The 14,308-nt window shown below is 34.3% G+C and overlaps 1 protein-coding gene across 1 annotated transcript; it reads right to left on the bottom strand.

Annotated features, from left to right (window-relative positions):
* Positions 1 to 8,372: 8,372 nt before the first annotated feature.
* Positions 8,373 to 9,662, bottom strand: LOC116021979 (pathogen-associated molecular patterns-induced protein A70-like). Its single transcript, XM_031262515.1, has one exon. The coding sequence runs from the start codon at positions 9,515 to 9,517 to the stop codon at positions 8,672 to 8,674; it is 846 nt and encodes a 281-aa protein (XP_031118375.1). The 5' UTR covers positions 9,518 to 9,662; the 3' UTR covers positions 8,373 to 8,671.
* Positions 9,663 to 14,308: the final 4,646 nt, after the last annotated feature.

Here is a 14,308-nt window from a genome sequence, read left to right as displayed (position 1 = left end):
TATATATATATATATACGGTGCAAGTGAGTACACAAATTCACACTAAAACACTAATTCACATTTGAAAGGGATTCTATATATATATATATATATATATATATATATATATATATATATATATATATATAGTAGCTCAAATGCGGCGGAGAGCTGACATGCGGTTGTGTAGTTGCATTTGTGTCGTCCAATTTCATTAATCCAACTGCAGTTCGCGTATGTTTAAGTGGGGGTATTATGGTAATTTTAGTATCTATATAACGTGAATTGGAATGATGCATTTTAGTACGTGGTATGGTGCGTTTTAATACATGTTGTAGTGCATTTTATTACGTATGTTGGTACATTAACTGTGTTGTGAAATAGTGTGTTTTAATCCATCCGCTGGTGCATTTTCATACGTAGAATCGTGTGTAACTGTGTTGTGGAATGGTGTGTTTTAATCCATCTTCTGGTGCATTTTAATACGTAGAATAGTGTGTATTTTAACACATGTTTTCTAATAAGTGTGTTGTGGAATGGTGTGTTTTAATATGTCCGCTGGTGCATTTTAATATGCAGAATGGTGTGTATTTTAACACATGTTTTCTAATAAGTGTAATAGTGCATGTTTATAATCTGGGATGGGAATTTTCAATAAGTAGAATTGTGCATTTTAACACACGTTGTGGTGCATTTTAACACACGTTGTGGTGCATTTTAATACGTAGAATGGTGCATATTTTAGCACATATTTTCTAATGTGTAAATAGTGTATGTTTATAATCTGACATGAGGCACGTTGTGGTGCATTTGAATACGTAGAATGATGCGTTTTATTACGTATACTGATGAATTTTAAGTGAATAGGTGCATTTGGTTATAGTGTGAAATGGTGTGTTTTATCAGTCTTCTTATGCATTTCAGTACGTAGAATGGTGTGTTTTGTAACACACACACACACACATATATATATATATAACTCTAGAGCACCGCCTACTCCCCGCCTAGGTAAAACTCTAGTTGTATTTAAAAGTAATACACTAATTGTACATACCACTTTATCATAATTATAGGTAGAGAAAAATAACAATTCAAAATAAGGAGGTTACATTCAAACAAATAAAACAATGCACACTATATATTAAAATTTTATTTATTTTATAAAAGATTTATTAGTGAAAAAATTCAAACATTTATATTAGTGCCAATGTATCTAAATCGTTAAAATTTAATAATTCAATTCAATATCAAATATTTATGTATTATGACAATTATATCTATCTAAGTTTATTACACATCCTCAATATATACTCAAAATTTATCTTCCATATTACGAAGTATTAGCTAAGTTTGGAAATATAACAGCTAATAAAACAACATTATAGAAAGAAATTTAGTGGGAAATGATATTTTATGTAGAAACCCAAATAAGAAAAAAAAAATCATACACCTTTTTGAGTTGAATGCAACACAAACTCTACTATTAATTGTAGTTGTACATATACACTTGAGTTGCTAGAATGTGAAGTTGATACACAAAATAAGGTGGGTTATGGATTATTGTAAAGGTTGAAGATATATATCTTAATTATTTGAATATAAGACTATTCAGACATCTCCTTTCATTGCAGAGAATAAATGGTTTCCTTAGGCTGGCCTTATCCTAGCAAAGAAATCATTGGTAAGATGATAATGTAGCAAGATAATATGGAATAATATAACATTTATATTTTTTTATTACTTAGTTGGATTGCACATCAAATGTAAATTTGCAATCCGTACAAAGCTACCGCACTTGCGGCAACTTTTGTACTTTTTTTTAAATTTTTGTTTTACTTATTTTGTTTTGATTTGTTTTTATTTTTTTATTTATTAATGTTTTAAAGTGATGTGATATTAGAGTCCACTTTAAAAGTGGATTGAATTTGCATGAATGTGATGTAAATAGCAAATGAATTGTAAATTTGATGATTTGAACGTGAGATTCATTTTTAAAAGTGAGAGTGATATGTAGGAATAAGAATAACCTTATTAACTTTCTAGTGGGGAGAAGCCCCAAAATCACATTTAGTGTGTGAGTAATTCTACATATACTCCCAATCCACACTCCTATTTTTTACTCTATATGAGTTGGCATGCTTTGATTGATCAATTTAATAGGGGGCCATGTGTTTTTTTTTTTTTTGAAAAGAGGGGCCATGTGTTTATTCATTCCTTTTTGTTTCATCCTCCAATCAAATTTGAACACAAGTGGGAGTAAAAGTAGGGAGTATAATTTTGAGAGTGTATCTAGTATTTTTGTTAGTTGTGGTAAGGATGACCTCGTATATATAGTAGGTTGACCTTTGGTGTCCCTACACATGTAATGTGTGATGGAGATGACAATGCAAGTGGAAATGATGGGTGCCAAATATCATATCATGTTTAATGAGTTTTACTACATAAACTCTAAAATTTTACTCTTTGATGTGGTTGACACTGATAAGTTATTTTTTTGTGGGTCTCTATACAAATGTTTACATAAAGATTTTGTGTGTGGAGTAAAAGTTGAGAGTAAAAAATGGGAGTACACATAGTATTTTTCAATTTAATGTGTGGTGCTCTAGTCATTTCTATTGTGTTCATATCTAAAAATTGCAAAATTTGTTTATATATTCTTGCCTATGCAATACTTTCTTATTTTTTAAAAATAATTTCCATTATCATATCATCCAGTTTGCAATTCATTATTATTTACTCAATATTTTTACAATTTCAACATTATAAAACCTGTTCCAATTTCATATTACATCACAAAAAAAGTTGCATTGGAAAAGAAGAAATAGAAGTATTAGCATAGAAATGGGCTCACCAACTTTGACTTGCAATCAGATTTTTAAAAGTTGAAAGATGGCAAAGAAAAGGTATTTACAAATAATCAAAGTTGAGAATTAAACGTGTAAATGTCACTATAGTTAAAATACCAAAAGTATAATAAACTCATTGAAAATTTAATATCAAATATTTATATATTGTAACACTGATATCTAATTATAATATTTGATTTGCATATAAATTATTTTAAAAATTACACCTCACCGTTATTTTTTAAACATATTGTATCAAAATGTCCATTTCATACAACCAAAAAAATCAAAATAAATACACACAAAAATTTCTACATTTACAAAATTAGGTTCAAGCATTACAACCATCAACTATAACCAACTCAAGAGGATCTAATTTGTTTTTAGAGATTGGATAGCATAATTTGACATGATTGTCACATAAAATAAAGATTCAATATTAAATTATCAAAATTTACAAATTTAAATATAATTATTAAATATTTTTGTTAGCAATATGCCTTTAAAATATAGTGAAATAAGGTTACACAATTTTGATAGTTATTGGTGTGGACCACAATCCAAAAATGACGTCGTTTTGCGCAAAAAAAATTTCACGTGAACTGCTACAACATACATTTTTATAACTTGTAATGTACATTATTCTAAAGCATAATGTAAATTATTCCAACTCATAAAGTACACTATCGTATCCCAAGAGTTTTATTATTTTAATACATAAAGAACATTATTTTAACTATAATTTATATTATTCTAACTTATAAAATTCAACAATATCATTTTAAAACGTGGTCCACGTAATAAATACTCACATAATTTGTTTAACAATATTTCTAAAAGAATTGACAGATAATTGTACACCTACTAGAAGATACTCTCACAATATTGGGCAAAAGAAAAGTTCTAATTTTGGATCATTAGCAGACATATAACTTCGGATGGTGACATTTTGGCCTAAAAGTATCATAAAATATATAAAGAAAATATGTCAGTTATATTAGCTGTCATTTTTATTTTGGCCCCACAACCGAACTATGGCCACAATAACATCATATGATTGGCTAATAAAAAATATGTTTTTATTATTATGCAACAAAAATTAAAGGGGTTTTTTTTTTTTTTTTTGGAATCCTCAAAAGCTCCAATTAATTGGAAAATTTGTCGCTTAAAACTATAGACACGTACAAGATTTCGCAATCAGGTGGACTGTGAAATACTGAAATCATGAAATTTTCCACGTGAAACAAAATATAGGTATATGCCCTTTCAACCTTAACAATGCCAATTACCATTTAGGAGTGTTTGCAAATTTAGAAAATGATTTCTAAAAATTATATTTTTAGGTTTTCAGTATTTGGTAATATTTGAAAAAATTAAAGTAATGAAAAATCAGTCCTGGTCAAAGGAAAAAACTTAGGGGTCGTTTACTTCATTTTTCTGTTTTTCCTTTTCCAGTTTTCCATCTCTCCATTTTTCCAATTTTCCATCTCCATTTTTCCAGTTTTCATTTCTCCAATTTTCTGATTTCATATACAAATTTCATAATACGAAACACAAGTAATACTACTACTAGTAATAATAATAATAATAATAGTAATTAAAGAAAAACGCTAATAATAATAAATGTGAGAAGCACAAAATGGGAAGAAAAAACTGTAATAATAATAATAATAATAATAATAATAATAATAATAATAATATTAATAATTAAAGAAAAAACTGTAATAATAATAATAATAATAGTAATTAAATGTGTGCGCAACTGGAGGGAAGGCGCAAAAGGAAAATAAAAAGCATATTGCTGTTGGTTGGAATCAATGCTGAGACCTCTAGGTAATGCATTGTTCACGCGCATCATCCCATTCCTCCATTTGGAGAGATTGGTTTTTCCATTCTCCAAATTCCTTAAGAAGGATGGAGAAAGGAGATGGAAATAGATTTTGGAAGAACAAATTTAGTAAACACATCTTCCATTTTCCATTTTTCTACCTCTCCAATTTTCTATTTTTCTTGAAAATTCTCCATTTTTTCACTTTACTAAACAACCCCTTATCTTGTTTTTTGTTAATAACTCTCTCTCTTTTAGGAGAAGTCAGTTTTTAGGCTTCTTCTCTTCGCTTCTTTTAGATGTTCTTCCTCAGTGAAATTCATCTTTCCTGATGTTCTTCCTCCCCAACATTTTTCCGGCGGAAGGCAACCAATTGGTCACCTTCCATCAGATAAGGCTAACAGTTGGTCGCGTTCTCTGAGATGGGAAGGTGACCAACAAGTCGCGTTCCATCTTTGGTAGAAGGCGACCAGCAACAGTTCAGCCGTCGCCGGTCGGCGATTTTATCTTCGGAGGTGACTGGATAAAGTTTAGTGTATAGTAATTTACCTTTTTCTTTTCTGCTTATTTTTCAGAAAAATGAACCAAACACAGCAATATAATTTTCTGGAATGCAACTAAACACTTGAAATGATTTTTTTTTTAAATAACTCATTTTTCAGAAAATGTTTTACAAAAGTCATTTTCCTTGTTTGAGCGGTTGAAGTTGCTATAAGGTTAATTCCAATCCAGACGTAGACAATTGGGGTAAACTATTTTGTGAATTAGGGTTCACCTTGCATGGTAGAATTTACAATAATGTATTTACAATAATGAATTTATATACTTACAATAGTAAATTCATGTACTTACATTAAGTAATAATTTATGTATTTATAGTTAGTGAGTTTGATGAATTTGACCAAATTTATGTACATAAAGTAATTACTTATCTACTTGTAGATTTCTTTAAAATTAAAAAAAAAAATCAATATGGGTGTTATTTAATTTAAAACGTCTGAATTAGAGTCTTTTTAATAAAATATTTTTTATACATTAATTTTATTTGTAAAAAAAAAAAAATAAAAAATTAAGGAGCTAAAATTTTCGGAATATGGTCCATGATATACCTACTGGACAATTGATCTCAAGGCTAGGGCAATACCGATTCAATAAAGTGAGGACTAAGGGAATGCTTGATAATTAGTTGTTAGTTGAATATATTAGCTGATAAGTGATAACTAATTTTATTAGTTGATTTATCTAGTTGGTATGTATTATTAGAGCTGTGTAGACAGATGTTTAGTTAATTCGTTGATTAATATCAGCGAGCAACATGTAAAATGGCTCAAAATGATATGGATCCATTGTTTTATTTATATACGCATTGATATTATTTTTCAACTATAAATATAAAATTTTAAATAATATTATTTTAAAATAATAATAATAATAATAATATTATTATTATTATTATTATTATAATTAAACATTAAATAATATAAATTAAAATAGAATAACTACAAGCTTTGCCAGCGCTATTGCTTTTAACGGTTGTTTATTTTGGCAGGACTGGTTGACCAGTCTATTAACTATGATATGTTATCAGTCCAATTAGTTTAATTTAATTTCTAGTTGGCTGGTTAACAGGTTTATTGGTCCCGTTGAATAGTCTTATTAGTTTAGATGAACTTCAAGAATTCTGCAAGTAAATGAAGTCTTTTATGAGAGGTTAGAAATAAAGTTTTTAAGATTACATTAATTTTTTAAAATTTTAAATTCAATAAGTTGATAAAAACGCTATTTAGAATAACATTTCAAATTAAGCTAATTGTTGTCAATCAGTTAGGGCAAACAACCATTTGCCAAATAGCCTTTTTAACTTATTTAGCTAGTCAATTAGGCAAATTAAAGTTAATCAAACAAGGAAAAAAAAAAAGAAAAAGTAACTGATTAACCATTTTCCAAATACCTTCTAAGTCTGGGTTCTACAACGATTTAGGGTGCATGAGGTTAAACTAGCTTAGTATGGTGGTCACCCTTATTTATAAATTAAAATAACTTTATTTTATTAGTTTATGATAAGATTAAATAATTAATGACAAATAATAATAATAATAGTAATATCAATCAAAATTGATGTTAATGCGCATAAATTTGTAATTGTAAAAACAAAAAATCATGTGAAATTGGCATAAACAATAAAAGTAGAACTCTTATTATTCATTATCTACACATAAATTACCTTTCTAGATCTTTGACCGCTACAGCCTACAGAACATTATACGCATATGCGGTGACAAAGGTAGTCTTTAGTCCTTATCCAATTATCCAAGTACTATGGAAAAGGAGAAAAAGTTAAAGAGGCAAATTTTACTTTTTACCAACAAATTTGATTTTTATAAACTAATATGTGTTATTTTACTTTTAGGTGTGTTTGGTAACCCGGAAAATGATTTCCGGAAATTATTTTTCGGGCTTATGGTGTTTGGTAGCATCTGAAAAATGTGGTCAACGGAAAACATTTTCCGTTGACCACGGAAAATGAGCTTACTTTTCCGGAAAATGACTTCCGGACAAAAAATCCGGAAGTCATTTTCCGGAAACGGAAAGTGGCTTCGTGCGACTTTTTTCGTAAAAAAAAAATTATTTCTAACTTCTAATAAATATTATTAGTTTATATATTTTAAATAAAATAATAAAAATATATAATTATACATTTCTACTCATTTTCCGGAAAATGAACCAAACGCACACAGACAGTTTTCCATAGTACATCCAAACACCGAAAATGAACTCATTTTCCAGAAAATGAACTCATTTTCCAGAAAACATTTTTCGGAAGTCATTTTCCTGCTTTCCAAACACACCCTTAGTTATTGACTAATAGTTTAACACACTTGGATAAGCATTGTTTGTGCTGCAAACGCGCACCACTACGCTGCCTTCTCTCTTTTCTCTCTTCTGAGGGTCTCACAAAAAATCAAAATCTTATAGTAGATTTTGGCTTTCTCACTCTTTCACATGGCAAAAAAAACCTTCAAAAATCAATCAAAATCTTCTTATTGTGGATGCTCTAAGAGGAGTTTGAACTAAAATATTCATTTAATAAATTTTAACTATTTGGCATTTTTAATCAATAAAATTTAATTTAAAATATTTAAAGTATTCTCATTTGTGAAAGACTTAAAGGCTGGCTAAAGTTTGATAAAATATTTAAGATATGGGATATTTTAGATTAAAGCGTAATCGATTCAAGAAGTTAAGAAAACAAATTTTATTACATTTAAGAGAAATGTTCCTTTATTATCTTAAAATAATATCCTAACGTAATAATACGGAGTAACATTTTTATATTTATTAAACATTCACGAATTACAAATAAAAAAAATACGATGCACTTATTACTCATATATTTTCTAAAGTGACAATTTTAGCCGCTTAAAAACTATTTTTATCACCAACTTGTCACTTAATAAAATAACTGATTTAATCATTCAAGAACTAAAATCACCACTCAATGTATATAACTTAAAGGTTAAAGATAATCACGCATATAACTCAGGAATTAAATTTATACATCGAAATTGAAGGACCAAAAATATAATTTTCTTGATTTTATATACTGATACTAAACTTAATATTATTAAAAAATAAATTAAAAATAATTTGAACCAAATCTCATTAATTAAACAGGATACATAAATGAGATAAAAGGAAGTATTAATTCAAATTCAAATAGTTAAGAAGCGCCAAGATTAATTTTAATCCGTTAATTCATACCACATTCAAGTTCAAAGTTGAAACTATATAATTGAAGTTATACAATGTGGCATCTATATTAGGTAATAGCAATAAATTCCAAAACGTGACCGCCGTAGGCCGAAATGACCAGAACGCCCATCGACGAGCAGTAGAGTGGCTGGCTTTAGGCTTGCTTAGCTAGAATCTCAAAAAAGTGAGCAACTTTCCAGTTTTTATACAAGAGTCCCAAAACTAAGCAGAATTAAAAAAAACGACCCCTATAAAGTTAATAATTTAGCTTCCGGCCCCTCTGCGGATGGCTTCCTTGTACCTAAGTGTGGAATCCACCCTCTGCAGCTTCAGCTGCTGCCGGAATTTGTTGATGAAATCGTCGGCTTTTGCGTCCACTTCCTCGTCCACCTCCGCCGCCACTCTCTCCTTCATCGTCGCCGGCCGCCGCGCCTCCACGTCCTCCTTCTCAGCCGGCTTAAAAGCTGAGGACTTCATGCTCGCCGATTTCTTCATCTTCGCCGGCAGCCTCTCTGGAATCTCGACGGCAAACGGCGTCGTTTCAGGCTCCGGCGCCTCATCCAACCTCTCCGGTTTCTCTTCTTCCTTTTCTCCTTCTGGCTCCTCTTCATGGGACGCCTGGAAATCGAAATGGGCTTCGATTTCTTCAGTTTTCACATCGTGGGTCTCAGTCCGTTCAACAGTTTCTTGATGGGAAACATAATGTGTCTCATTTTCTTGCCGGAAAATGTAGTGGGTGGTCTGGGTTTCAAGGGTGGGGATTTCTTGGGGGAGGTGGAAAAAGGTGTAAGGCATTTGGGGTTCAAGGATTTGGGGGGGAAGGGTGGGGTCAAGATTGAAAAGGGTATCGGAATCTGTTGGGTTAAATTTAAAAATGGGTTCCTGAGATCTGAGATTAGAGAGGTTGATGGATCTGAGACGCTGAAGAACAGAGGGAGATCCGGCGAGCTTGGGAGTCTGTTGTTGTTTCTTTTGGTTGGCTAGCGAGGAGATGAAGACTATGGTGGCAATCACAACATTGAGAAGAACGAAGAAGACAGTGGGAGTGAACCAGTTGTTCATGGCTGCCATGAATGAAGAGGGAACTATGGAGACTGTATCTTCCAACATTTTCAGAGGTTTTCTAGAGAGAGATAGGGGGATGTTTAAGGTTTTAGAGAGAGAGAGAGAGAGAGAGAGAGAGGGGGTAAGGAGTGGAGAGTGTGGGGTGGGAAACTGGAAACATGGAGATAGGAGAGCAGGGAGTGGCAGTGGGTGAGTGGGGATGGGACCATAGTGAGCTGGTTTTGATTTTATCTGCTTGGAGTTGGGGATATGTTGATGGCTTTTGCTCACCTCGATGTTTGCTCAAACTATATTCAAAGCTTCAATATTATATAATGAATTAACGCCATCTTTGGTTAGAACTTGAGAATTAGGCGGAAAATGAATTGTAATTTTGTGAAAAATAAATGAGATGGAATTTAAATTGTGTTGTTTGGTTAGTAAATATAAATGGAATTGTTAGGAATTGGGAAAAAAAAAAAAGCAGAAGTATAATAATACTTCAAATTATAATGTCAAAAACTTGTGTGAGACTGTCTCACCATTAGACAGATCGGGTCGAATTAGGTCAAAATGCAAATGTAATATTTATACGCATAAATGTCATACTTATATGCTCAAATATAATACTAATCAGGAATAAAATTTTTGTTACTTGGATAAATGTAATACTTTTAAGGGAAGATATAATACTTTTATATTTCAATTTAAAAGTATTATATTTTTCCTTATAAGTAAGAGGCACTTGTCAACATTACTTATTATGAAAAATGTAACACTTTTTTCTCTTATAAATAACAAAAATTGTATTCTTGATTAGTATTATATTTGAGCATATAAGTATAACATTTGCATGTTGCTTCGACCCGACCCGACCCGACCCGTCTCACGAATAAGGATCCATGAGACGGTCTCACACAAGTGTGACCCAATAATAATTTATTAGGAAATCCAAATCCACAACTTGTGGAATTGCAATATTTCCGAGGGACCTAAGAATTGTAATTCTATGGTTGGAGACTTGGAGGGAATTCTCACGGAATTGCAATTCCTCCAACAAAATAATGAAATTGTACCTTCAATAGAATTTGGTAGGAATAGAATTTCAATTTTGTCCTACTAAACACCGCATAATAGGAAAATATTATATGTACTCTCATTTTCTACTTTCAATTTTTACTTCATACTTAAAATTTTGATGTGTACACTTTCACAGTGGCCCACATGAAAAAAATAACCTACCAACGCCGGAATAAATTTGAGGGGTAAGATTTAAGGGTACATGCAGTTGAACTCCTCCATAATATTACTTTTGGTTCCACAACTTTTGAGGTTCTATTAATTTTGATTCACTATTTTTAATTTTTTCAATTTTGGTGTCTAACTTTGTAACTATTAATATTTTTTTTATTACTATTCTTGGTCCTTCCATCCAAATTGACAGTCAAATCTTATCCGATGACATTTCTTGGGTAGGTCAACCTAATTGAAACTATACAATATCTCAATCTAGACGAAGGAAAATTGAAAAAATAAAAAATAAAAAATCTTCCCCAATCAGTTAAGCCCTAATTGTTTCACTCCAAATCAACAAGCTTAGCAAAAACATGGTTGGCGGGCTTATGAAGTTAGTGGCCTTAGGCCTTCAGTTGTTTGAGGAAAAACAACAGTGCAGACATTGTTGAAGAATTTGCTAAATATGATAGTGAAACTCAAGTATGAAGCTCATTGCTTAGGCTTTTACTATTAAGGATGTTAAGTCGTTGCATTCGAGGTGGCATGGGAGTGTGAAGTCGAACGCAGAGGCGATCTTTGAGGACAAGGAGGTGGAAGGAACTCAATCTGGATAAGAGAGTTAGGTACTCAAAACAGTTTCCTAGTAGGTACAAGATTGGGAAGAAATAACATTCAGTAAGATTTGGTTGTCAATTTGGCCGGAACAACCAAGAATGATAAAAAAAAAATGAAGTTAGGCACGGTTGGTTTTATCAATCACGGATGGTCAATCAGCAGGCCAACATTACGGGAAAATTGACTAAGTGTTTGGTATGAAGTTAGAGTAGCGTCTCGACCCTCTTTGTATTATGAATTGCTTAGCCTTTCTCAAGGCCTTATACCCCTATTTATACAAGTTAGGAGAGATTTCTCCCTTTGGTAACCCTAAACTACCATATATTAGTTAGGATTTCTTTCCTTATTACATTTGGATACTTTCTTAATCTATTTCAGCATTCTTTCCATATCTTCCGCAAGATTCCCGCGCCCAACCGCCTTTGCCTTTAGGAAACCTTCTAAAAACGCCTTTAGGAAACCTTGCGACCACCTTTCACACACTGCTTTCTCTACCTTGGCCACGGCCTCTAGGTCGATCGGACCGCCTTATCACTCGGGGAACCACCAAGCATATTGTTTTCATTCTCAAACTCATCCTTGAACGTGTCCACTAAATAACCTCATTAAGCTAATCCGTGGCTGACCGACTAATCATCGGCCGACCATCGACGTGTCACTGCCCCTTCTCCCATCAGTCGTCTTTTCCCTTACTCCGAGCTTCAGGTACCAAGCCTTAGCCCTCCCCCCATCATCTAGTCCTTCATTTTCCCTAGCCACGCGAAGCACGACTTTGGGAAATGTCTTGTTTTTCCTTCCTTAGAGAATTTTTGCTCCACAGTCCTTCACTTTCCTGAGTTACGCGAAGCACAACTTGGAAAAGTATTGATAACTGGCCTCCATCATTAGCCCATCCTCTCACCGCTCCAACTCTTCCGCTTTCGCCTACTTTAAAGAAAGTTTTTAACTCCCCCCCCCCCCCCCCGAGTTCCTCACTTTCCCGAGTTATGCGAAGCACAACTCGAAAAAGTACTTGCAATTGGGCTCCGAGCTTTCTTCTTTCATAGTCGTCACTCGTCCACGCCCGAGCTTTCACACTTTGATTTATCATCTCCGCGTCCCATCATTGGTCAAATCTGCCACATTAACTACCTTCGATCCTTATCTTTTACGGGACAACGAGCTCCTAACACTGTCACATCGCCTTAACTACATTCACTCGAGTGCAACTTCAGAACGCCACTTTTAAAGCAGCTTTCCCTCTATAAATAGCGTCGTCATTTTCATATTTGCTCACCTTCTCATATTCCATTCTTACTTTCAGTAGCCATGGGACCAAAACGAAACATCGCCGCCCCTCGATGTCGTTCATCTCCCTGCTTGGCTGAATGAGCTCGTCGTGCCGCTAAGGCACGCATGGCTGAACGGAAAAAGCGCTTAAGGTCCCGTAGCCTCCTGCTCGGTGATGACCCAACTTGGCCCATCGATGTTCCGCGCGGAAGTGGATGAAGATGACTGGATTCTCATCCCCTATGACCCAGCGTTTGAGGAGGAAGAGCGAGCTCTTCCTGAACTTGTGCAGGCAGAGGAACCGGTCCTAAACCCTGATGCCCAGTACCTCTTCGAGGGGATTCGCGACATGATCAACCGGGGTACTCCCGAGGGTGCTCCTCTAGTTATTGCCCTTTTTTGGGAGGAGTACCGTGACTTTGCCTCAGCTCCAGCTCCAGGAACCCCGACTGTCTCTATTGAACTCGCTCCTTCATCTACTAAGTAGGATAGGGACTTAGTCTATGGTAGTCCCATTTTTTGGCTGAAAGGGTGGTAGCCCGACCCTTTCTTTTGTCTGTAAATGATCTGCCTTTATTGGCCTATGAATGAAGTGATATCTTTTGCTCGTGTTCGTTTCTTGTCTTTGCATGCCTTTGACAGTTAGGTTGACTCATATTAGAGTTACTTTCCTTGTCTTTAAAGGAATATCCAGGATCTCCTGCCCTTTTCAAACTCAAGAATGGGCTAGTCCCTCAGACCTTTGGTCGACGGGATTAAGACCGACCTTCCCTTTTACAAGGATCTCATCAGCGCGGCCTCTCAAACTTTAGCTTTAGGGTCTACCTCGCACGCCCTAGATATGAGGTCCGACTCTTTTTAGAGTGGTTACATTGCTTGAATTGAACGACCGTCGACTCTTAAAGTCAAGCGTCTTGCTAGTCCCTCAGAAAGGTTTGAGGACTTAGCCGAGCTTCGGTAGGCTTTTCCCTTTTCAAGGAATTCTTAATCTAAATTCCAGGGTCTTGCTTCGTTGATTTGCCACGTCCAACTTTGTAAGTCGAGCACTGGTCTTTGAGCATTCATTAACCTCGAAAACTTTCCTTCTCCGCCTTTCAAAATCCTCAATCTTCTTCGAAATTCCCGCTTCCATCATTACCTTTCTACCGTCGTACGGGCATTTAATGCTTTCACACCCTAACATCTGCTAACCGTCAATCAACCATCGCGTCTTTCGCCCGACCGTCCGATTGAAACCACGCATCCTAATCTCCTTCCTCCTCCTTCCCTATAAATACCCTTCGCTTTCACCCTTTCACCTTTTACCCCTTTCAACTGCAGTCAAAGCATTTTCACCATTTCCGTCGTCTTCCTTCACTCTTCGTCGTCCACCTTCTATGGTTGCTTTCACCGTTCCTACTCCGCATTACGCCTCTTTCCCCCGTTGCTGCCTCCTTTTCCCTCCTCGGCGTCAGTTTAAAAAACCCTCAGGTAGGTTTTTTCCCTTCTCTACTTTTTTTGTTTTCTAATGGCTTCCTCTTCTTCTCGTCCTCGCACCAGGGTTACTGAGAACCCTCATGCTTCTACCTCCCGGCCGGTGGCTTCAAACGAAACCCCGGCTAAACTTTCAATTATTGCTCAGGAGGAACTGCCTTTTCACCCAACCATGGCTTAGGTTGAAATATCTCCATGGGCCAACCTTGTTCGCGCATTAGGTTGCAACGGGGAATTAAATTTTCCGGTCCGGTTCACCTCAAC

This window comes from Ipomoea triloba, chromosome 6 (assembly GCF_003576645.1).
Source record: "Ipomoea triloba cultivar NCNSP0323 chromosome 6, ASM357664v1".
NCBI lineage: Eukaryota > Viridiplantae > Streptophyta > Magnoliopsida > Solanales > Convolvulaceae > Ipomoea > Ipomoea triloba.
Note: the sequence above shows the minus strand (reverse complement) of the source record. Positions and strands in the feature narration are given on the sequence as shown.

What these genes read in the sequence shown, in the direction of transcription:
- LOC116021979 (XM_031262515.1), bottom strand. Translation starts at nt 9,517, where the DNA reads ATGTTGGAAGATACAGTCTCCATAGTTCCCTCTTCATTCATGGCAGCC.